Source organism: Trachurus japonicus, chromosome 6, assembly GCF_045865225.1.
Source record: "Trachurus japonicus isolate A0001 chromosome 6, Traja_1.0".
Lineage (NCBI taxonomy): Eukaryota > Metazoa > Chordata > Actinopteri > Carangiformes > Carangidae > Trachurus > Trachurus japonicus.
In genome coordinates this window covers 10,901,409-10,928,106 of record NC_140912.1, presented here as the reverse complement: position 1 = coordinate 10,928,106, position 26,698 = coordinate 10,901,409, and the positions used below count along the sequence as shown (strand labels likewise).

Genomic DNA, 26,698 nt, shown 5'->3' with positions numbered 1-26,698 from the left:
TGCCATAAATGGAAGAACTCCACCTGAGCATAAGGCAGTCGATGAATTAAGTGTGATCCTATCCGGACAAGCAGCAGAGAGGAAACCTCTCCCATGTGGCATTTGAAGGATATTGGTTACTGTTATTTACACTGGAGACAGACTGTCTGGGTGATGGTGGGATTGTCTGTTTTGGGTGACATTTCAGGAGGGTCACAGAGGTGAGATGTGTGTAAACAAACACACAGCCAGTCATAATGTGTGCGTGGTTCCCCTGTGTGTATGTGATTCATCTGTGTGTGTAGGAGGGGTGTGTGTGTGTGTGTGTGTGTGTGTGTGGGTGTGTGGGTAGGGGGTCAGGACCCTGGCAGGTGGGGAGCCCAGAGGCTCCAGGCTCATCCCGACAGTGATGGGGTTTTGGAGCGGGCCATGCTCTTCAGTCAGTGCCAATTAGCCTGCTGCTACCTTGTGACATTCAAAAGATAGCAGCGGCAATCAGTCCGTGTTCACACACAATATGCTAACACACACTCAGTCATGCCTTAAAGGTGATTCAACCTCATTCTGTGTTCAAACAGCATTGACCTTTTTAATCATTTATACTACATACATTATGAGACCTGCATTAACTCCATTAATAAGTCAGAAACGTGACTATTGGACAAACTAATGTGTGATGACACTAGAAGCCGCCGCACACCCACACAGGTGTTTTCAATTCTGTGTACAAACAGCTCGATTGACATCCTCCTGTTGCATCGATTAGGGCGGGACATCTTCCCGTGTTATTATTCTGATTGGTCCGAACGGTTTTGTGACATCATGTGATTTCCAGCAAAGCCCTGCCTGGTGAGAGGTCTAATCAGTAAATAATTGATAACACCTGTGTCAGTGCGGATCAGCTTTAACGACACCTCTGCCTCTCTGCCCTTCAACACCTGACATGTCTGTTTACTGGCTGTCTGTCACATTAGCTATTCAGTGTTATTCATTTGGTTTTTTTATGCTGCATTTTTTCAAAATGTTCTTATTCTGCAACAAAAAAAAGAAAACAGTCCAAATAATAATATAAGATGACAGCAAAAGTGCAATTTTAATCTACTTAGTGTTCACTGAGCGCTAAAGCGTCTAGTTGTTTTGGGAGTTGTCTTAGCATTTGCTAAAATGGAAAGTATAAATTTGTGACCCATTTTTAAAGATTTACATCATCAATAGGGACAGGGGCAGGCCAGGAAGTCAGAGGGTGACCATTTGCCGGTGCAAGATATTTTTAGAACGGCGGAGCAGAGCCGTGAGCTGCTCAGAGCTACGCTATGGACGCTCACAGGAATGGCAATCACTTGACGGCCAGTCAACGCTGAACTGTGTGTCACCTAACTCAATTTCACCACCTACGTACAGCAAAAGATTTTCCACGTCGGTCCACTTAGCGATGACAAAAACAAGGGCAAAGAGTCGACAGCCACTCGAATGTAAAATGGAACTCGTGGTTGAATTGTCCTGAATTATGATCTTTTAAAACCACTGGTCACTTTATCAACCTGCCTTTATACTCAGTAAACTCATGTACTGTATGTAGTGCAGAATACTTTCTTGGCAACATTTTTTTATCTTAACTCAAGGCTATTTTCTGGGTCTTTCACCAGCATCTTGTGGTCTTCCTTTTGGTTGTTTAATTTTTCTTTTAGATATTTTTGGGTGTTTTTTTGCCTTTATTTAATAGGACAGTGTAGAGAGACAGAAAAGCAGGACTGGGGAAATGACATGCGCTACAGATCGTCAAATCTGTCGAACCTGTGATCAGTGCTTCAGGGATATGCCAACAAGACATCGACTCTCAAACAACTTGACCACTGAGCACCCCCTTGATTGTTAAAGGGATAGTTCAACATTTTTGCAAATTGGCCCATTGCCATAATCCCTATAGTTTTAGCAGTAAGTTCGTTACCTTTATTTGTCGGTGCAAGCTATTTTTAGAAGGGCGGAGCAGAGCCGTGAGCTGCTCAGAGCTACGCCACGGAGGCTAATGGGATTTCTTGGTTTCCCTCATCAAACTGATCAAATACACAATCCAACAACTCTACAATGCTCTGGTGGACAAGTTGTGACCTGCACACTCACCACGCTATGAGGTAATAACGGAACATTATGAGACAGAGTTGTTTTAGAGGCAAATACAGAGACTGCTTGCTTAAAAACTGTCCCTGAAGGCAACGCGCGTCAGCGGTTTTGCATGAATTTACCTCTAAAACAACATTTTTTCAAAATGTTCTAAGTCTGCAACAAAAAAAGAAAACAGTCCAAATAATAATATAAGATGACAGCAAAAGTGCAATTTTAATCTACTTAGTGTTCACTGAGAGCTAAAGCGTCTAGTTGTTTTGGGAGTTGTCTTAGCATTTGCTAAAATGGAAAGTATAAATTTGTGACCCATTTTTAAAGATTTACATCATCAATAGGGACTAACTCTTGCAGGCCTGAGACCCACAGGCAGGCCAGGAAGTCAGAGGGTGAAGTCTCACATTAATGTGGATGAATCTACGCTACCCACACTTGTTAATGGGCCCATTTTCGATAAATATATTGTTTTGTCTCTATCGTTATTTTGTTATTATTAGTGGTGGCGGTTTCTTTATGAATTCTTGATGAATGAAAACATGAGTCTGTCTTGCACCGGTCAAAGAATTTCACGGTGCGCGCGGAGGCTCATAAATGTAGTGTGAAAACGCTTCGCTTTTCCATAACTCCTCGTTGTCCCTTGTAGTTTCAGGGTGTGTCCGAAATCACTCACTCATTCCCTACTCCCTACTCACTGTATAGTGAATTCAATATAGTGGCCTATATAGTGAACTCACTGGTTAAATGAAAAACACTTTCGGACACTACTCCACCTTGTAATTAAAACGTTCCGACCGCGATCGTAACGGCCGGTAACGGCAATCCGTGACTGCAATGCATGATGGGATATCTTGCTCCGGTTACTGACCATCGGATGTTCACTACATTTCGTGGTGAATTGTGGGAAACATTCAGTGCACTATATAGTGAACATTCGGACACCACTACAAAATGGCGTGGTCACTATATAGTGCACTATATAGTGAGTAGGGGGTGATTTCGGTCACAGCCTCAGTCTTGTGTTGGGATTTGCTGGATACAAAAACTATAGAACACTGAGGTAGATAAATCAAATCAGAACTATGTTCAAAAAAAGACAATTGAAAATATGTTAAATTTGGGTGAAGAACCCTTTAAAGTTTATGTTGAACACTACTGTACATCTTTCTATAACCAATGGCATAATGTGCAGTGTCCATAATAAATAAAGTGAGTTATTGCTCTCTATGAAAGGTTGTGCATAAAAATAAAATCCTGTTGCATACTTTGTCCCTTTCTATTTCATCTATTTTACAGAGCATCATTTTGTATTTCACATCTCCCCAACGGATGCCACAAAAAAACACACCCAGGCAGTCCTTCTGTCTGAGCAATCCTGACGGAGAAAATCTGAAGTAGGGCATTTCAAAACCAGACAACAATGGGAGATGCCTTTCTGCCTGCAGTCCTCTACAATGCTGCGATGAATAATGGTATTATCTCAACACGTTGAACTATACTGATTGTTCAATTTGGAGACAATCACACAGTCTGTCACTTCTCCACTGCTCGCCCCTCTGTCTAATTCTGTCCTAAACACACGCATGCATGTAGCAAAATAGGCCCTCAGCCTGACTGTGCTCTGAGGATGGAGAGGAAAAAAAAACTGGGCTCTTTTTCTGTTGGAGAACTCAGTGCTCAAATACCACACATACACCATGCACCTGCACACACACACAGACTTACACAAAGGCAGGGTTAGTATCCCCCTGAGTTTTCCCTACTGCTGCTTCTATGAAAAATTTACACAGGAGTGATCTCATCGGCTATTTTGAGCCCATCTCTGACCTAGGAATGTTTTTAAAGAGCTGGTATCCGTCTGTGTTTTTTTTGCGATGTTTGCCTTTACATTCGACAACACCCAAAAAATATTGTGTGTGTGTGTAGAAGCATCTACGTTGGTGTGTTTGCCTCTACTTCTCGGCATCACAGTCTCCCTGCCGCGTTCATTACACAAAATCTGCTCTAACTCGGACATCTCTTCTCACTCATCCCACTGAGTTGAGACTCATCCAGAAGCGAAAGCGGGCATCTCATCTTCCTGTGCGTCTCGTCGCAGACACAAAATGGTGTATCCATTACATGAATACAAACATTCTCTCATCCATACGCAGGATACCTCACTGTTTTGGCACAACGGTTCTTTTATTTTCTTCACAGGACACACGAACACACAGGTAAACACACGCTCACAATCATACGTGGTAAGTGAGTTACAGAGACACACGGAAAATCAATTGCTTTTGAGAGAAGTCCATCAGCAAATTGAGTCAATTTCAGGTTTCTCTGTGCAGTCTCTGATGCAAACACTCAGCACAGACACTGCCATCCAATTTCATAGCGAGAGTCGGGGCTGCTCTTGAGATGAATGGTCTGGGTCTGAAGTGTTGATCTTGGAGGCACAAGTCTGTCTGCCCCTGTACTTACTTTCACACAGTCCTGATGGGCTACCCATCCTTATTTCTACAACAGTCGACTGCTGAAAGTCTTTAGGCTGCTGACACAATGACATAAACAAAACAGCGGAGCTCCAGAAAAGGATGGTTTGTCAAGGAAAAAAAAAAAAGTCAACGTGCGAGTGGAAAGAAATGTAGCCTTGACTCAAGACCAATTAAGGGCCAGACAAGTCCTATTATTCTTTATCTTTCCCTTTGACACTTGAAATAAATGGATGTTTGAATGTATTTTCAAAGAATTACGTACATTAGAACCACCCTCAGGCACCTGGGTGGAGAAGAATCCACATTTTTAAACATGGATTCACTGTTTTTTTTCTTCTTTCTTTTCTTTTGTCTGCCTTGGTTTTGTGCACAACATTGACATATTAATACTTTATAAACTCATTATTAACAACATCATGTAGACACAGAGCTGCATTAGCAATTATTTGGAGCAGTGTTTGTGACCTTCTGATTTATCTCCTTTTAGCTCTGTTTTGATCTATTCTCATAGGAAAATATGCAGCTCTTTAGCTGAATGCTAAATGTAGGTAGGTAATTCTTGTCTGCCTGCTGTTTGCTGATTGACAGGTAGACAATCACAGATTTTTCCCTGAGAAAAGCTGCATGCTGTTGCCAAAAATGGGTTGATGAGAGCAGTGGGAATGAACCAAAATAGCCAAGATGATGGTCCTGAGAGTCCAATCGCTCAGCTGAGAGATGCTACAACGCTACGCTGCATTGAGCTGGAGGGCTTTTCAGAGACAGGACATGATTCTCATTATGTCTCATAGAGAGACATCCTTTACATAACACGTGGTCATTTTACTTATCAGTAATGAGGGTGTAACAAACCATTATATCTATTTGCATATTTATCTAAGAAGATGAATAAGAAGAAGAAGAAGAAGAATGGAAAATACCTATTACAATTGTTAAAGTGCAATTAGTATGAATGGAGCAGATGTTAGCTACTCACAATATTGTAGCTGTCAAATTGACGTGACTGAAAAAAATGGAACACTATGTTTGATAAAAATCTGAACCATGGTAGTCCATGAGTACAAATACTTCAGTACAAGTGCCACCAAACAGTACTTACAGAAAGTACTTGAACAGTGCTTCAGTAAATGTTAATCACTTCCACCAGTGCCTGGAATACTCTTCCAAAGAGACCATGGTTAGACACCGTTACTGTCCACTGGATCACCTACAACCTCCTGCACTATGTCCCATTAAATTAGCAGTGATAGCATCTTTAATTACACAGATTGGCTGAGACAAATAACCTGGACAACCGCTCACATGTGTAAATTAACATGAGATCTGCAGAAACCGTGAACTTTTACTCTTTCATTTAACAACCTGGTTACAGTAACAAAAAGCTCCACCGCGGCTCCACTCGCTACTTTCGCCTGATCTCGATGGAGGTGACAGAAAATACATTGCAGGCGGTGTGTGAACTGTAGATAAAAAGGAAATAGGCCAAGGCATGTGCTCGCAAACACATGCTCTAAAACTGCACACACACAATGAAAAGAGAAGATCAAGAAGGCTGTAGATCGACGGAGCAGCTGTCAAGGTCACACGCTGAAGAATCTGAATAACTTTGATGCCATGTTTGCTCATTAATACCAGAGCTGCACAGGCGTGGCAGTTATGACATGATGTTTACTACATATTTTACTACAGGATCGCATCGGAGATGATAAAGTCATCATTTTTTAATGATGCATCTGGTAAAAATTCAGCCAAGACGTGATATGAGGAATTCAGCTGAAGCACCCTCCGTCGAGTGAGTTTGAACTGTGCAATCTCTTCACCATCAGCCTGAAGTGACCTGCTCAGCGAGAGCATGTTTTTCCATCATGCAATGTGGGACATTCCAAAGGCAATCATGTAAAACATTGTCTGTTTTCATGAGGGAGCCCTGCTGATATAATAAATTGCATTGTGTTTTGCTTATAAGTGTAACATGGCTAGAGACATCTGAGTCTTTGCATGCAATCAGTAATGAATGACCCAGCTGATGATGGATGGCGCGGCTTTAATCGCTGCCGCAGCAAAGCAACACTTAATACATGCAAACATAAAGACCATCAGCATGTTTTATACCACAAATTAATCAGCTGACGGAGAAGAGAAACATTAGTCTCTCCAAATGCATTCTGAAAAGCAGTTATTATATATCGTGGACAGAAATAATGAGAGGATTACAGTCTCCCATCACAAAAGGATTATGTGATAAAAGTCTGAATTCAGCAATGTGTTGTCAGGGTTATTTAGCAAAATGCTGACATTATTTTGCAAGTCTATGTGTTTCCAAATTTTAATATTACAAAACATGGCACTTAAATGAAAAACAAGTTCATCGGTCACAATCTTCCAAGTGTCAGGTCAACAGAGCAATGAGCGTTTCCATTGGATGGAGAAAATGAAAATGAAAACGGGGATAAAAGAAATTCAGCCACAACAGTGAAACACTGATCTCATGTCTTTGTATTTATTGCAGCAGGTCTGTGTCAGTTGGTTCTTTTGTTGTAGTTCTAGACTAAAAATCAGCAAATAGTATGTTTTGAAAGGTGGTAAAATGCGGCATGACAACTCCAACTGTGACTGGAACAGGTTCAGCAGGAAGAAAAAGAATAAATATAAAGAAATCACTTAGACTAATGCCAAGTGAAGGGGATCGTGTGAAACTTAAGCTCAAGATCGATGTAGAGAGTCATTCACTGCCCTGACCTCCATGTTATCACGTCTCGCTGTAGTATTTCATTGTAAGACACCTTGTCTGTATGATCCTATATTTAGTGAAGACGTGTGAGTCTGAGTCAGGAAACATGATATCTGTGTGGTCATTTCCGCAAAACTGAATGGCATCAGACTGAGTCCACCTCATTTACACTGTAAAGTATAAGACTGAATAAAAAGGTCTGGTTCTTCTCTGCCCAGGCACATTCACAAGAAAATCAACCACACATCCACTCTCTGAGGTTGAAGAAACTTCAGCTTAAAGTCAGGGTTTTGTTATTCAGAGCCATGCCTTACCTTCACAGTAGGCATTATCGTCTCGAAGTGGGCGGAAGCCGTCCTTACACACACAGCAGTCTCCTGCCTCCAGGTTCACACAGTCTGAGTGCTCCACGCAGCTGTGACCCTCTGAGCAGAAGTCATGACCTGCAGGAGAAGCAGGGAGGAAAAGGTTGAGACCCAGAGGAGAGGAGAGAAGAGGAGAGGAATGATGTTTGGAAAGGTTGGGGTCATAGCACCACAACCTTTTCACACTGTATCTTTTTAATGCTGCTTCTTTCCAAGGTATGTTCGAACAAAACAACATTCATTAACACTGATGCATTTGACATCTTAAAAACAAACACGTGTTGATACAGCTGAAGTACAAACTGTAAATGAGAAAGCAACAATTTAAAGGAAAACTACTCCTCAGTTTGTATTAATACCATTTCTAGGCTGATTTTCTACCTTACAGACAGCCATTGATTTTCAGTTTATTCTGTGCAATAACAAAAAGCAGAAAAAAATGCATAAAAAATTGACCTGCAGATTTTTTTTTCTTTGCAATGGTAATCGATCACACACAATGGTGTTTTGTCCAGCCACTTGAAAGTGTATGTAGAGAGCACACAACTTAGCACCAAAACAAAGTATGAAAGGAATCATGTGAATTGTGTGGTTCCTTGTTTATCTCACTACATTTGCCAGCAGCCATTTCTTGCTGACAAATGTAGTGAGAGATAGATACATATGTTTGCATATGTATATATGTGGATAGGTTTGTACTATATATTTGTAAAAATAGGTGTTCAAGACTGATATAAACAAATGTTGCATGGCAACATATGTTTCAGACCTACAGTAAGAATGTAGTAGGATGGTGGGCTGATGGCTGGTCTGCAGCCATTATTTTTATTTATTTTATTGTTACATGTTTTAGTTTTACTCTAAAGATATTGTTTCATCTTTTCAAGATTGATTCAACAATTTCTTCACTTGATTCAGCATTGTTTCAACAATTTATTCAGCTTCCAGCTTTCAGCATTCACCCGTATTTCCTTCAGGAAATGCATTCTCTAGTTTTTCTTGTTCTTCTTTTGTTTTGATACATACATTATCTAATTTGTGAAAGGATTTCTTGGAGAAAAAAAAGGAGTTTTCATCCAGAAGTTGCATTATACATTTAGTATTAAACTGTTTTTCCTTTTCTTTTTTTCAATGAATGAAACAAATAAATAAATTAAACTAAAACCAAACTAAAACACTGTATATATGTACTTTATTTTGAAATCTGAGGATTTCCAGCATCAAACAAAGGTAAGACGGGATAGTGAGAACACTGTACTACAAGATGATGTTTCCGACATACCTCTGCACACTTTACAGCATCTGTCGCTCAGGGTGATCTGCTCCGACTCAGGGCAGCTGAGCTCAGGACAGGGCTCGGTGGGAACCACTCGATGCATCGTCCTGTCCTGTGATGGGTAAAGACAAAATACACTATGAGCGTCTCTCTGGGTCCAATCCCCCCTCACACATTCTCCATTCATTTGCTAAAGGTTTGGATGTAATTATGAAGGTAATTATTCATCTATTGTGTTTCCTCTCTCACTCCCCGACTTTCCCTCCTCCCTGTGTGTTCATTACAAACCAATTACTCATTCGGTCAATAGCAGTTATTTTTTTCTAAACGACTTGTGGGAGGGGGGAAAAGGAGCTTTCTTCTTCTTTTGTCTCCTTCTCCACAATCATTTACATTGTGATTCATGACGCAGCTTTATTATACAAACAGTGAATCAATCTTCTGGATTATCCCTGCATGTGTGTTTAGTCAGAGTGTAAAACCTGATTAGGGGGTTCCTTTTTCCCAGCATGCCTTTGGCAGGTCTCTCTAATGATCTCATCTCAGTCCCTCTGACTGATGCTAATTTAGAGTCATTAACACCAGACACAGTTGGACAGAAACAATAGACCTAGTCTCTGTCTATTTGTAGACTTAAACTGGTCTGTTCCTTAGACATCCCATAACCTCCACCTGTACATAGGCTGGGCATTCTCATGTGAAATTACAGAACAAACTTCTACCTAAAACTCCACAAACAACTTTCCGAACAAGCCTCACCATCGACTTCTTGCCACCCACCACCCAAAATCTGCACACACACATACACATACACACACACACACACACACACACACAACACACACAACACACACACACACACACAACACACACAACACACACACACACACACACACACACACACACACACACACACACCCTCCCCTGCAGCCAGCAGGCAGACAGAAGATCAGAGGCGTGACAAGCAGCTGTCAGGGGAAGCCTGCAGGAGTGTGCAGCAGTGGGCTGACTGACAGAACTCCGCGTCCCCGTTTCTTTGATCTGCCTGGGACTGCCAGTCAGTAAACTGGGACTACAGATGGGCCAGGTGTGGGCAAGCAAGCCAGACAGCTGTCTGAAACCGCAGATTCTAATGGAGCTTTGCAGAATTCATGGAGGAAGCCGAGGTTGATATGATAGAGTTGGGTGATTAAAACTTCAAATCATTTTTCTGTGATTGATTGGGCCTGCCTGGCATAATGTCATCAAGTGAATTACTCCCAAAAGTGTAGCGGCCCACCCATCTGCTGCGCCATGCAGACAAAAGCAAATACTATGAATAATTGGGAAATGAATCTGATTTGGGACCAGTGTGGTATCTGATGATTGGTGCTGAAGAATGGCCACGGCATCCCGTGATTGACGAGTGTGCCGCTCCTGGCCTCCGAATGTAAACTTAATTAGAAGGATTCGGCCAATTTATTTAGATTACAAAGAAAACAATGGCAAGTCAGATCAATGAAATTCAGTTGGAGTGGACAATTTCGCACTCTGGCTCATGGGGGCTTGATTTATCCTGCGAGGGGGGGAATGAGTATTTAGCGAGCTGTCAGGCGCTGCGACACGACATGGAAATGAACAGAGCCGAAGGGTTCGGTTACATTACATTGTGTCGACTCGTTCTGGTGAGGGCTCTGGTTAAAAAACCCTTTTGAATAAAAGCATTTAAGCGCGTTTCAAGTCTCTACGTGTGTGTGTGTGTGTGTGTGTGTGTTGACACGACTTACCCTGCATTCAAACAGCAGACACCTGCCAGAGGAGTCGCGCACAGCCTTCTGATCCCCCTCCACCAGCTCTCTACCGCCGAACAGGCAGACAGCTGGTAGGAAAACACAGAAAAGACAGATATATACGCATGGAAGCAAACTGAGAAATGTATTTCTTTCTGTATCTTGGTCTGCATAAGGATCTGTTTGTTTTCTGTACCGACTATACAGTAGCTTATCTTTAATGCATTATCCCAGAATAAACCATCGTGTGCACATCTGAAATGATGTGTTGCTCTGAGACTTTTCAGATTTGTAAGATATTTAACTTTGATCTGTTACTGAAGTAATTCCTGGTGTGTTAAACCTCTATTTATTTGTCTTTATTTTAAAAATTACAACTTTGTGATGAGTTTTATTGGAGCTGAAATAAGAGAAAATGTTTCTTCTCTGAATAACAGAGAAAATGTTTCATTCTCTGGTGTTAAAAAAACAAACTTTATCTACCAATACTCAACTAAATACAGTAATGAATCATAGAGTAGCAGCTAATGCGTCTCGTAATGTCGGGAATCCAAATGCATTCAATTAACAAATAACCAGAAACAAAGAAAAGCAAATGAATGATGTGTTTTCTGACCCAAACAATCACTAGATAATTGATTTGCCTTCATCAAAAACATTTTTTCAACCTAACAGTCAATTAACTGAAATCATTACATGTATTTTAATCCTGCTGCCTGCAGGTTGTGGACAAACACCAGTGCTCTTATATAACAGTCCAGTTGTATGATACAATCTGTCCTTATTATTTCCAGCTTTTTTTCTTCTTTTCTGAAGTCCTCAGGTGAATTGAGTCAAACCAAATCAAGCATATCAAACCCAATTAAGCAATGCTACTGAGAAAGTGATGCAATAATTAACATGTAAAGAGAGCAGGCAGAGACCTGGTTTGTGCTGCTGCTGCTGCTGCTGCAAAAATGATCACGTGGGCAGAAAGTGTGTGTGTTTGATGAGCAGGTGGGGTCAGACAGATTCAGACTGATACCAGGAGGAGAGATGATTGACACCGCAGCTCAGGCCCTATCACAAAGCAGCGCATCATGAAAGTGAAGGACTTCAGAAAACAGCCATTTGACGTTCTACTTGACAGACCATCAAAAAAAGAAAAAAAGAAGCAGACTTGGAACTCCTCCCTGCAAGGTCCTGTGCTGCAAGATAAGGCTTTAATTTGGAGAGCGAATCATGTCTTTGTAGTAGGGAAACTTGCGGCACTCTTCTCTCCAAAGCCAGAGCATGCGTAATTAGCTGTGTGTTTGTCTACCTCGTTGAGATAAGTGAGCACGGGGGTGTTGAGTTTAAGGGGATTACCTGCTACGTGTTTATATTTGTGTAACACAGCAGCGCATTTCCTAAACCCCTTGTGCAGCATCCCTGACCCACGGGTCAGTGGAAATGATGCCGACGCGAGCTGATTACAATCCAGGACTAATGGTTTCCCCTCTGATAAAGAGTTAAATCTCCTCTATTATTTGCTTCGCATGGGAAGCAGGAGCAACGGCAGCAGTGTGTGGGAGTGTGTGGTGAGAAAGTTCTCGAGCGGAGTCAGCTCGCACACAAGATGTGGAGTTAAATTTGCAGAGAAATACTATGCGCACGTAAAGTCTGCTGCAGTTTTTTTATCATTCACATGGTGCGTAACCCTCTGTAAGGTTGAGAACATCCGACTATTAAAAACACAGAGCCCAGATAATAAATCTCCTGCATACTAGATTTTGTTCTAAACACCGACAGGCAGCTCTTTCTGCATTTTAAAAGCATACATCGCATCTCATTTGGGTTAATATCTGAAGAATGTCGGGGTGAGAAAAGCTAATGTCCTCTGAAATCCATTTTTATTGGGAGGGAAATTGAGAGAATATGAGATGCAGAGCGCTGCGGTGAGGAGGCTAATAAGAGTTCATTGCTGAACTCGGAGTCATTTTTGAAACAAAACATAAAAAAAGAAAGAAATAACAGAACCTCTGTGTAGATACAGGATTAAACAGCATTATTTATCCAGCCAGAATTCAAAAGTTTCAAATAGACACTTAAGAAGACACTCGTCATGTGAGAGCGTGCGTCATCTCAGGCGTTCACCACCTCTTTTTTTCCCCTCCTCCTCCTCGCTGTTCCCTCAGCCGCGTTCATCAGAAGCAGGAACCACTTTACATCACACGCAGCCGTCGCAGATCTACTGGCTCATGTCTGTGTGACTGGTGGCCATCTGTGTTTTGAAGCCAGCTAGTGAATAATTGATCGGCCGCATGTATATGCAAAAGGACGGACCCATCTCAAGAGGCATGTTAGGAGGTAGCTTAGCAACACAGCGGAGCCCTGGTCAATTGTTAGACAGCCCTTGTGGAGGCGTGATGTGCGGCTCTAAATCTGGTGATGGTAGTGGAGGTTTGTGGACGTTGTTTGTGTACAATTGTGTCCGTGATTGCGTGAGTGTGGGAGGGCGATGGGGTCAAGGGGTGCTCCACTTACGCTGGCACTCCTTGCAGCAGGCCCCCTTCACGTAGGCAGGCGCTGTGCCCGCCGGGCACTGAGGGGGAGGGCAGGAGATGGCCTCACACAGCACCGTGCCATTCTGGTGGAGAGATGCAAACATGAGTTGTTTAAAGGCAAACTGCTTCAGTCAGGCCGATCCTGGACAGATATTACACTAATAGCTTACATTAGGTAATTAAACCTTATGACAATAAGATTTAACGGTAGAAAAATACACTTATAAGTATCTGAGAGGATAATGAGAGGATGGAGCTTTGGCATTTATGCACTTCAGCTTACTGGCCAATATACATTAATACTGATCTAAGTGAGATACGATTGTGTCAGCCCCCCCCCCCCACACACACACACACACACACACACACACACAATCGCTTTGAGTAGTAAACCTCCTTATAATTTGACATAAGCAATAGAGTAAAACACTTTTATGCTCTCTCAACCATTAAAATTTCAAAGGGATAGTTCAACATTTTGGCAAATTGGCCCATTGCCATAATCCCTATAGTCTTAGCAGTAGGTTTGTTACCTTTAATTGTCAGTGCAAGCAATTTTTTAGAATGGCCGAGCCGAGCGGCGAGCTGCTCAGAGCTACGTTACGGAGGCTAATGGGATTTCTTGGGTTCCCTCATCAAACTCATCAAATACACAATCCAACAACTCCAAAACGCTCTCATGGACAAGTTTTGACCTACACATTCACCACGCTATGAGATAATAATGGAACATGATGAGACGGAGATGTTGTCAAGGTAAATTCATGCAAAACCACTTATGTGGGTTCCTGTCGAGGGCAGTTTATAGACAAGCAGTCTCTGCATTTGCCTCACGATTCTGCTCCGCCATTCTAAAAATAGATTGCACCAACAAATAAAGGTAACGAACCTACTGCTAAAACTATAGGGATTATGGCAATGGGCCCATTTGCCAAAATGTTGAACTATCCCTTTAACAATCAAGGGGGTGCTCAGTGGTCAAGTGGTTCGAGAGTCGATGTCTTGTTGGCATATCCCTGAAGCACTGATCACAGGTTCGACAGATTTGACGATCTGTAGCGCATGTCATTTCCCCAGTCCTGCTTTCCTGTCTCTCTACACTGTCCTATTAAATAAAGGCAAAAAAACACCCAAAAATATCTAAAAGAAAAATTAAACAACCAAAAGGAAGACCACAAGATGCTGGTGAAAGACCCAGAAAATAGCCTTGAGTTAAGATTAAAAAAATGTTGCCAAGAAGGTATTCTGCACTACATACAGTACATGAGTTTACTGAGTATAAAGGCAGGTTGATAAAGTGACCAGTGGTTTTAAAAGATCATGATTCAGTACAATTCAACCACGAGTTCCATTTTACATTCGAGTGGCTGTCGACTCTTTGCCCTTGTTTTTGTCATCGCTAAGTGGACCGACGTGGAAAATCTTTGCTGTACGTAGGTGGTGAAATTGAGTTAGGTGACACACAGTTCAGCGTTGACTGGCCGTCAAGTGATTGCAGTTATAAATTGGAAAATAAGGTAGTCTGTGTAATCCTACCATTAGCTGCATCTCTTCTCTGGAGACACTGCTTCTTGAGAACTTTTTTATTTTATTTTGGACCAACATCAGTACTACTGTTTTATTAAATTGTCAATGGTGAGAATGAGTTGATTTTAGTCTTAACATTTCCATTATGAGTGTCAAGGCCCCTCTGTACAAATATTTGCCCCCTGCCTATCCGCCACTCCTCAGCTGCAGTTATTAAACATCCTGGGAGAGAGAGTGAGTGTTTACTCATTTAAATGTCAGAAGCCACTGTTGTAAATCTACCCATCACCTGCAGTAGATTTCAACACCAACACCTATATATAATACATTCAAATGCTATCTCCTTCTCCCCAGCTGTGCATGTAATTAACATTGCTTCCACGGATGAAAGCTCTGTGACAGCAACATCTATGAAGCTGATACACATAATTGATAACATCTTAATGCTCGACCTTTGCATTTTAAAGGTCACGGCTAATTGCCACACATACGGTAAGGAACATATCCCAACTAATTCCTTAATTGCATCCCAGGAATGGCAACACACTGTTCAGGGCGAATGGAGCGATTTCATAGGATGTGGGCATAGTGGGCAGAACAAATCCCTGATGATAATTATCATCTGTCAAGAGCAATTAGGTGCGGTGCACTGAGAGATATGTGATTTCTTTCTTTTTTTTTTTCTGGGTAGCGGTGCGCGATGGCATCTCATTGGCTGGTTGGAGAGCTTTGGTAGCAGCGTATGAGTTTTCCTGTTCCACAGCTGAGGACGTTGACAGGGCGTACCAGCTCCCGATCGCCGATTGCTTCTAATTCTCTTTTTTTTGTGCGATTATTTACAGTTTATGCAGCACAAAGTAGATCCTTGGAAGAATCGAGCATCACTAAGCACTGTTGTTGATGCGTCTAATCCTGAGCACTGTGGAGGTTTCAATACAGGATCTGTTCTCTCGGGTAACTGGGGCAACCTTCTCCTAATGCAAGGAAATAATGAGAATACAAGCTGTCGACAATGGAGGCCCTCATACTCCACTCTGCACCTCCACCCCACCCATACACTCACACCCACACACACCCCCCCCACCCCCACCCCAGCCTTCACACACTTGATGAACACAAAAAGCAAAACTGACAATGGAAGCAATGGATGTGTGTGTACATGTTGTAGACACACACACACAACCGGAGACATGCAGACAAATGTGAACATACTGCGATACAGGCGCAGTGAAGTGGATTTTTTCCCTTCTCTTTCTCTAACACTCACACATACACACACAGACAAAAACATGTCTGTACACACACCTATTCTGCCCTACAAAGGGAAAGTGCAGTATCTGCATTTTTTCATTTTTTTTTTTTTGACCAATCAAAAGTGTGGCATATTCTCTTCAATCTGGTAGAATTTGATATTGGTACTACTAAAATTTCCAGAGTTATTGGGCTTTTTATTTTGCTGTCCATCAAAAAAGCACTGTGAAGCCAAGGCAAAGTGCAGTATCTGCAAAGAGTAACTGTACTCCCTACATTCTAGAATTTACTCTATAATTCCATTGGAGTAAAACCAAGGCAAAATGCAGTATCTGAACCAAAACCAAGGCAAAATGATCAGAAAGACAAACTACAAAATACATTTAATTCAGTCCAACTTTATCTAATCAATTATAGACTTGGTAGTTATTCATAATTTGATGCTTAAACCTGACAATGAAAAACACAAAAAGCTGTTTTTCTCAGTATGGCATTTTTACAGATACTGCACTTTGCCTTTGTAGGGCAGTATTTATTTTATGACATATCCACATGCCTGTGGACATACAACTGCACACACACATGCAGTATGACGAGAACATCATTTCAGGTTCAGAGTGTTCACACAGACACACACATACAGAGAGAAACACACACATACACACATTTAATTAAAACTGAATGCCCTCCCTTGGTCTTTATTACTCTAACATGCACACCCGAGCCTAGTGCGCGCGCACACACACACACACACACACAGACACCGTCGCACACCCGTGTGTGAAGCCCCACCGTGCATGTGCAGTTCCTGCAGCCATCTGTCCAGCCTTCGTCCTCCCTGTAGACGACCCCCTTGACGCTGCAGGTTCTCTCACAATAGCAGCCATCCAGCCCATTCATCTTCTCCTCCGCCCTGGACAGCTGCTCACCCCCCCACAAAAAACAAAAGACAAGACGAGGAGAAGACAAGAGTGAGCTTCTGTGTGTGTCTATATCTTCACACGTAAGGAAACCAGTGGCAGCAAGAAAGTCTGAGCACCTATACACATGTAACTACAACAATAGCTGATGTCTCACATCAACACGCCTGCTGGGATTCATGTTAACAAATGTGTTCTTTTTAAATAACACTGGAATTGTTGATTAAATGTCAAAACAGCACAGTTTACACTCTGTCACACTACCTTGCTGGATGTTTTAGCGAGGATGTCCTGCAGCTCCATGATTTTCTGCACAAGTCCATGGAAGTCGTTGCAAGTTGGGCATGCTGGGAAACAAGACACAATCAACTGTCATTTACTTCAAATTTGCGATATAACCAACAATCTTAAAAAATGTATTTTTTATCATGCAGTTTGAATAGTAGATGGAAAAAACTCCAATAAACATAAAGAATAATGTACCATCATAAAGAAAAAATATTCATCACTTTACTGGTAAGTAACTAAATTGCAAAAATAGCAACAGCATCATCATGTTCGCCAACTCCAAGAGTCTTAAAGATCACCTCTTTAAGATAAGTTAATTAAGTGAGGGACATGAATCATTTTCTTCATATGTGTGAAGTTCAACCTGCTGCCACATAGTATTATATTAACACAGATGAAAGAGGATTTGTGCACTGATGTTAGAGTTTGTGTGTGAAAAAAGAAACTCTCTTCAAGGACTTGATTGATTGATTTTGCAAAAACGTTATTATCCAAAGTTTCACTGAAGGACAGCTGTTTAGTGTCTGAAGGGTATAAAGGGATAGTTCAACATTTTGGCAAATTGGCCCATTGCCATAATCCCTATAGTGTTAGGAGTACATTTGTTATCTTTAATTGTCGGTGCAAGCTATTTTTAGAACGGCGGAGCAGAGCCGTGAGCTGCTTAGAGCTACGCTACGAGGTAAATTCATGCAAAACCACAATGCGTTCCCATCGGGGGCAGTTTTTCGGCAAGCAGTCTCTGCATTTGCCTTGAAGACAACTCTGTCTTGTAACGTTCCGTTACTATCTCATAACGTGGTGAATGTGCAGGTCACAACTTGACCACCAGAGCGTTTTGGAGTTGTTGGATTGTGTATTTGATGAGTTTGTTGAAGGAAACCAAGAAATCCCATGAGCCTCCGTAGCGTAGCTCTGAGCAGCTCGTGGCTCTGCTCCGCCATTCTAAAAATAGCTTGCACCGACAATTAAAGGTAACGAACCTACTGCTATAACTATAGGGGTTATGGTAATGGGCCAATTTGCCAAAATGTTAAACTATCCCTTTAAAGATAAGTTAATTAAGTGAGGGACATAAATTATTTTCTTCATATGAGTGAAGTTCAACCTGCTGCCACATAGTATTATATTAACACAGATGAAAGAGGATTTGTGCACTGATGTTAGAGTTTTATGTGTGAATTCAAAAGAAACTCTCTTCAAGGACTTTTACTGATTTATTGATTTAGCAAAAACGTTATTATCCAGAGTTTCACTGAAGGACCGCTGTTTTACTTCACTGAGTGTAGTGTCTGAAGCGTTTAAATAGAAAAACAAATCAGTGCAATCAAATATCAAAATGTTGTCATTTAAACGTAACCAAACAGCTTCTTCAGTGTGTTAAGTAGGATTTCACTCACTTCTGTTCAGGTCTGGACACTGTGAGATGTAACCCTGTGGCATCACCACGATCTCCACGTCCTGCATCACCCCCTGAACACACAGACACACAGCAAACTTTCTGATCAGGGAGAATAATAACTAACAGAGAGCAGAGATGAGGTGAAGCATGTTAACATGAGGACCCAGAGGGGCGGCGGCGGCGTCTTGAGCGCACACGTCGTACATTTTCCACGCCAGATAACATGCAAACCCGGGCGTAGGCAGGACATGCAAGCACAAAAATCAACAACCCTGATTATGAGAAGCCTGGGAGTCACTGCTGCAATCATAAAAACTGAACTCCGTGAAACCGCCGTCCAATTGAGAGAAAATGTATTTTTCTAAGTAGGGAGTGAGAGACAGGGAAGTTAGTTCTGAGGTAATACATCTCACCGGCTGTGATTCAGATGAATCATCTCATAACCGGGCACCAGCAGGACGTTAAGTGAACTAGTGATGTGGGGGTTTTAGTAGTAGATGGAATTTTTATTTTTGCTTCCAATCTCCTCTGATAGGCATAAACAGGAGATACAGATTCAATTTGATTCATAAGTCCCAATTGGTAGCCTTTCGTCCTGTGTCCAAACCCCGAACACACACACAAACACACACACAAACACACACACACGTGTACACATACACACGGATGCTCCGTCGCCATGGTAACCCGGCCCCATTTCATTCCTTGAGTGCATTATTTCCCATACAGAAGTGGAGCGGTGCAACTTAGGAGAAATTGTTTTTTAAATTGTCCTGCCACTTCAATTTACCGGCCATAAATTTAAAATCCTGCGGTAATGATGTGCTGATTTTTCATGGCGACGCGCTGAAATGGAGGCAGATAGAGCTGTGTCGATCAAACTTGTAGCTGAAACATAAGACTATACACATATCTGCAGCCGCCGCAAACTTCACCTGCGCTGTTAACTTTTAAAACAAATGTGATTTAAGTCAGAGAATAGTTATTTGTTTTCAGTAATGTCAGATATTTCAGAGTGAAGTGAAATGTAGAGGTGAGATTCAGCTACTTTTAGGCGACTGTGGCTTGATACCGAGCTGAAGACACATTGAGAGCCATCAATTATCTAATTGAATAAATCAGACCTCAGTCCAGCTATATACAGTACATGGACATCACTGATATCAATGAACCCACTTCTTATGGCGAGACACTAAAGGCAAACACACTGTTTTTTCATGCACTGATCAATTTTGAGATTTTGGGCTATTTTTCTTCCTGAACATGTATTCTTTCAGAAAAGTGGAAAGAAATGGTAGAAAATCCACATTAAGGTGTTTTCTTTTACTTCATTTTGTCTTCTATCGTCAGTAGATTTCTCCTAAATTTACAAAAAGTTAACATGGTACTGTGACACTTTGCTGTGCCTGTTGTCTGACACATGTCATGTCAGGTATCATTGTAAAGCTCTTTCACAATGATGTAGGCTCCAAAAATTGTTGTTTCCTCCGTATCTGCAACCAATCGTAAAAGTACGATTTACATTAACAATCTATGGAATTTTACAGTACAAGTCTTTAAAGGCCGTTTTCTCAAAATGAGTTTTTCCTCATAATCTGGGCCCGAAATCTCCACTTCAGCAACACTTAGAGATACCAAACCTTCCAGTTTGATCCCTTTCTATATTCTGAAGGTTTTTACAGAGGGTTAGATTGATTTATACAACGTTTTGTCCCTAAAAACAGGGCAAAATTACATTTTTTAGGGCTGGTGACAGTATTTTCTCATTTACAGAGTGATAAAAGAGATATCCAAACCCCCCTCTGTAGAAACTTCTGACTCTAATATGTCAACAAAATAAAACAAGAGTTTTGAAAGGGGCTTTATCCATTGTTCAGATTTCGGTTCTGGAAATGTATGCAAAATAGCACATATTTCATCAGATATTGCCTCATTTACACATTTAAACATAAAAGTTGACAAAACTTGTAATTAAAAAAAATATTTGTCTTAATGTAAGTGATAAACTTGTTAAGTTTCATGGTGATATCTGTTAGTTAATTTTTTTTTCCCTATTCACCTCTAGTGTCTCCCTTTAAGATGTCCTACTATTAGGTAATGGCCAAGTGATGTATAGATTTATATGATCGGTGATAGATGGTTAGATATAGTATGTGTGTATATGTACATCCTGTTCCTCAGTTCAAACAATATTTAAAATCGTCAAAAAATGATAATCGTATTATAGAATGTGATGAGAGATTGAACTGAAATTTCAAGACAGGGATGAAGGATTAGAAATGGAAAAACCTATTCTTTATTTTAGTGCCTTTGAGCAGAGCCTGTGTTGTAACGCAGCGCTATCTAAACAGCCAGTTGTCAGACTTTGCTTTGCACCTTCTGGCGAGTGAAAAGAAAAAGAAAGAAATACAGAGGTACATTTAGAATTTCCAAAAAGTGACTCCTCCGTGTCAGAGACTCTGTTTACTGCAGCATGTGTGCAGCGGGACGTCGACAGCTGCCTCATCCGTGCAGGAAACGTGAATTTGTGGGGAAAACAGTTGGCGACAGAATCATTTCAGACGCAGTTATATAGATATCATACAGATATCCTGCCAGGCTAAAAAAAAAAGAAAGAAAACTAACATGAGAATGAAATCTAACTGTGGAGTAAAAACTGATTTGCATGTTTCAACAGCCCCGGAATCTTGTTGCATTTGGGATTACCCAAATTAACAGTAGTTTTTCTTCCAGCCTTTTAAGTTACATTTGCCACATTACCATAGCAATCTACTACAAATAGGCTAACATATCTCTAATAAGAAATGGTGTCACTAGATGTGTTACACACAACAGATTTATCTCTGAAGTGTGTAAACCGTGCATATATCTTGAGATATGCAGGTGCAGATGCATTTATTCTGACTCAAGTCTTTTACTATCGCTGCTACGGCCGTGATATTCTACAGCTGACACCCACGTACACGCGCGCACACGGACTGTTTCTGTGTGTGTGTGTTTGAGCGTGCGTGTGCTGATGAAGGCGTGTGTTTGAAAAGGAGACGTGCCTTCCTCGCCACTAATCAAGGCTTCACAGAGCGGCGAGGAGAGATGCTGCTACGTGACAAGATTAGTAGGGTGACCTCCGAGGCTTCTTTCATCTACCAATTAACACAGAGGAAATTCAACAGCCAGGACACAATGTGTAAAGCATTAACAGCCTCCCCCACACACACACACACTCATTCTCACACACACACACACACACACACACACACACACACACACGTGCACAAACACCAACACACCATCAAACACAGAGCCAGACTGATTAAAACAGTTCTAGCTGCCGGTAAGCTGACATTTTGCCCCAACGTGTCTCCCCAGGTGGGAAATTTTTTGGAGCTGGGTTCAGTCTGGGAGCAGCGATATATGTCTCCCTGTCTGATAAACAAAGCTATATACTAAGTTTAATGAGCATAGTCCAGAGGCTATTTAATGATTTCTCCGAAATCAGCGTTGAGGGGGTTGCTGAGATAATTGCACTGGGCTTAGCTGCAGACGAAGGGAGAGGAAGCAACAATGACACACAGTAAAAAAAAAAGTCAATTCTTAGGATAGGCAGAGCAAACCCCTCGAATTAAAATGGTAATCCATGAGAAATGCACACAATTAAATCCAGCAGCTATAATAAATAAAACCAAACAAGCCAAAACAAAGAGGAAGAGGATACAGTTTAAAACAAGATTGAGTGTGGAGGAAAAAAAGCCGGTGCAACAGCTGAGAGCCATGACTTCATCCTGCCACTCAGAATCATCCGCTGCTTAGCCGATATCGCAGATGGCAGGCCATGCTAACCTTGAAGAAGCCATGAGCAGCATTTCTCTGTCCCAGCCAGAAGGAGGCATCCTCAGGTATGTCCATGTAGGGCACCTCCACCACCCGCTCATAGATCCTGCAACACACAGAAAATAGTTTTAGGAATCCATGCATGTTATTGTTTATCTTTATTTATAATTTTTCCATATCAAAAACATTGATATGATTGGTTATGCATTTCTTACAAAAGGTGTGAACCCTGCCCCCCCATCCAGCATTGACCATTATGGCCATAACACCAACACTCTGGACCTCTGGCATAAGAAATAAGAAAGAAAGAAAGAAAGAAAGAAAGAAAGAAGGCAGGGTTCCTCCCCTTCCAGTTCAGTAGTATCAGCAGACGGCGGGCATGTGGCGGGACAACTTTAGCTCATCACTAACTACACCGTAGATAGCTATCAAAGGGTCAGGCAGCGGTATTTTGCCAGGTATCGCTGTGAGTGATTGGAAGATTGAAGACCAGAAACCAAACAAAGATGGACATGACCAAAACATGTGTCCCAAATGAACAGGAGAATATTGACATCTCCTAATTAATTCAGACAGTCTGTCATTAGAATAATGCAACCTGTGAACAACCTTAAAGAGGAACTATGCAGGATTTGTTAGCTTAGCTTTGCTACAGTTTTACCTTAATTAAATAGCTTTGGAGTAATTGTGATGGTTTAATAAATGACATGTAACTTGTTTCAGGGAGAATGGAGGCTCTCTGCCTTCCACCTAGCATCTCTTGGCTGAAAAACAACTGCCCTGGTGTCCCAGCTCTCGTCTGCACACTGTGACACAAATGCACCACGTAACCCGTAATCTCCTATTTATGACAGATAAACCTACACAAATATACACATCCTAACATTGTATAAGATATATGACATTATTTACAGCTCTATTGATTGATTTCTGGCTGGCTGCCTTGTAAACAAATGCACATGGTCGAGAGGAGGGTTAGCAAAACAGAGGAAAAGCGACCAGACTTGCATAGATCCTCTTTAAATTGAATCAAGCCCTGTCTGATGCAGAGAGATGTGTGTATATGCTGTCATGTTACTGTTTTCTAATGCTAGTTTTACAGCTCCCCTCCCATACACACACACACCCTGCAGGCTTTGCCCTGTTAAATCCCCCTGTTAACTCTTTCACTGAGGTGGGTATAGATATCCACATGCTCTCTGCGATGCACACGGTGTCGCCGTCTGCCTCATTCACTGTGCCAAGGAAGATCCCAGCACATACACAGCGACGCCCCTGTCGTACAGCAGATGCATGTATAATTTGGGTGCAGCGACCCGAGCTGCCGTCAGCGGGGGCCACAGTCTGCAGTGTCATTCCGTGCACTTAAGTGCTAAACAGCAGCAATACACTAAATTACACAGAGTAATTACCAAATTGAGTTTTGTTTTTCAGTCCACACAAACACTCTCTCGCTTTCCCACACGAGTGCGCATGCTGTTCCTCGCTTCTTTCTGCTGTTACTTTTCTCCCTCCGCTTTCGGGTACGTTAGTTACTGACGGTTCAGCTGTGATCTGATGGAAATATTTTTCATTTTTATTTATTTAATCGCTGAAGGAAAGGCCAGTTCACCAAAGGAGGGGAGCCCCCCAACCCTCATTAAACTGACTGAGAGGAGGGTAATGAAGGCAGGTTGAATCACTCTGATGGACTGCTGGTCTGACTGGACCTGACCCCTAAACTCCTTCCCACCAACAAACACTCACATTCAATTAAAAGTTACCAAAAATAAGCTCACATTTTCATTCTCTGTCTATCTGCATGAGTGAGTCTAAAACCTTTTGAAGATGACAGTGCTGCTGTATCGTCTCTTTTTCCATCTCTAACTTTTCTTACTTGTTGAGCAAGGATAGTTTCATGAAAATAGATGTGACGGATATAATAATAACACATTTGACAGGTTCAACTATAAATCCAGCCTTTTCTCTTCTGATGATGATTCAATACCACGATTCAGTATATCTGCCAATAAATAGCACTGATCCAACACTAATGCTCCATTTTGCCCAAATCTGACATGTGCATCCCTCACTGTGTGACGCACAGGAAGCATTTATGTAAGGTCATATAAGGTAACGCTGTGGTATTAGAAAACTAAGTTGACGGGTTGCCATGGTTAAATAGATGTGAATGTGAATCTATGATGATATCAGCATTATTTGGTCATGTCATGACTGATATCAGTCTGGTGCATCCCTGAATACTTATTTTTTGAAACACAGGAGCAGATCGTAGCTGTTTTTTTCTGTTGTATTCACAGATGAAACTGGACAACCTCCCCCATCACCAGGTTTCTCCCACATACATCGGAGCAGAACTACAGATATGCTTTTTTATTCCACACATTCTTCTTCCTTATCAGAAACCAGCACTTACATTACCCACAATGCATCTTGTGCAACGGCAGATTGGTCAGAGATTCAGGTGTGATATGTTAATACAGTAGCACCTAATGCAGCCTCCAGCCAGTAGGCCAGGAACACAGTGGATGCAAGAACAGTCATCACATCACAGCAGCAACTGACAGCTAACACTATGGTTTTCTATGTCTAGACTGAATCTGAATCTGTCACAGATAAAAATAATATTATAGATTTTTTTTTTTTAACCACTGCAGCTTCTGCGTGTGGAGACGCAGCACTTGACTGACATTTCCTGTCAGAAAATGGATCAAAAATGTATTCACAATGCAGATAAATCCCACATTCCAGTAACCTACAAACTCTATGTAACAGACAGAGCCTCTGCAGCAGCAGCAGCAGCAGCAGCAGCAGCAGCAGCAGCAGCAGCAGCAGCAGCAGAGACACGTCCAGTGTGAACACACAGGTGTGATTCTCCACAGCGGCGCAGCCAAGCATCCAGTGTGTTCCAGGCCTTTTGCCTCATACAGAGGCGAGGAGCAGCAGCCACAGATGTCTGGCAACCTCATTTCTTCCAGACTGCATGCTCCCAAATTCCTCTCTCTGTTTTCGAATTATCGCATCGTACTCTCCAGCCCCACAGGATGCCGACTAGAGTGACATCACTCGTGGCAAATTATCAGAACTCACACAGCTCCCCTCAGAGCCTAATAAGGCTTTATCAAACTTCTTTCACATGTGCAGAATTTCTCCTAAAACCTGCGAAACAGACTTTGAAGTGTAAAACTGCAAAGTTCCTCTTTGTCTCATGCACGTACAGCAAAGTGGCGACGTCTTACCTGTTGCAGTCAACGTGTAGTATGACATGAGAGGCGCTGACGGCCACCGAGACCTTGTGCCACTGGTCGTCGGCCAGGCTGTAGGGGAACACCTCGGTGTGGGCCTGCTGGCCTTTGGTGCGATAGTGAAGACGCACCTCGCTGCGCTGGCCGCTGCTCTCCAGCTCCAGGAACCTGCAGGATGCAAGCAGCGGTTAAAGAGGAACTAAGCAGGATTTCTCCCGTGGCGATGCTACATTTTTACCTTCATTAAAAAGCTCTGGAGTAATTGTGATAAGTTAACTACATGACTTGTGACTTGTTAGGAGTGACAACGGAGGCTTCACCTGGCATCTCACGGCTGAAAACCAACTTTGCAACATCAGTGTAGTACCTGGCCGCCGCCCCGGTGTCCCAGCCCTCGTCTATGCACACCGCGACACAAACTTGCTCCGTAACCCGTAATCTTTTGTTCATAACGGTCAAGACTACACAAACACACACATCGTATATGTTATGTAACGTTATCCACCGCTCCATTTATTGATTTTTTGCCGGCTTTGTTGTAAACAAATGCACATGGTCGAGAGGAGCGTAAACAAAACAGCGGAAAAGCGAGCGGACTTGCATAGTTCCCCTTTAAACCAGACAGCCTCTCTGAGAATGTACTTTCCTTACATTGTATAGCACACCCTTGATGCATTTTAAGTCTCATTACTGGAAGTGAATTCTTATTTCTGTTCTCACACGCATCACCAAAGTGTCTGAAGTCGGGGCTCCTCTTGGCAACAGCGCTGAGAGGTAAACGTGTCACTCATTTCCAAGCTGTGCACTCACACACATCTCCCCAGGTTTGCAACACCATTTAGAATTTAATCACATCGGTAGTCAAGCATAATGGTACTATATAGCTGTTAAGTGCAACATCAGCAACGCACAACAATGGCACACATGTGGAGGTTCAGCTCTTTACATTGGAGTATTAGTATTCTGGGAGAATCCTCTTCTCCACACCACTGAG

At 42.0% G+C, this 26,698-nt stretch overlaps 1 protein-coding gene across 1 annotated transcript in view; it reads right to left on the bottom strand.

Annotated features, from left to right (window-relative positions):
- nell2a (neural EGFL like 2a) overlaps window positions 1-26,698 on the bottom strand; it is a 93,401-nt gene that overhangs the window by 54,207 nt on the left and 12,496 nt on the right. Inside the window, exons 4-12 of the mRNA XM_085778703.1 lie at window positions 25,699-25,872; window positions 22,469-22,565; window positions 18,630-18,702; window positions 17,206-17,288; window positions 16,814-16,942; window positions 13,224-13,326; window positions 10,716-10,807; window positions 8,956-9,061; window positions 7,623-7,751 (exon numbers count right to left, since the gene is read on the bottom strand). Of these exons, the coding sequence (XP_085634829.1) occupies window positions 7,623-7,751; window positions 8,956-9,061; window positions 10,716-10,807; window positions 13,224-13,326; window positions 16,814-16,942; window positions 17,206-17,288; window positions 18,630-18,702; window positions 22,469-22,565; window positions 25,699-25,872 (986 nt within the window). The remainder of the gene's footprint in view (window positions 1-7,622; window positions 7,752-8,955; window positions 9,062-10,715; window positions 10,808-13,223; window positions 13,327-16,813; window positions 16,943-17,205; window positions 17,289-18,629; window positions 18,703-22,468; window positions 22,566-25,698; window positions 25,873-26,698) is intronic.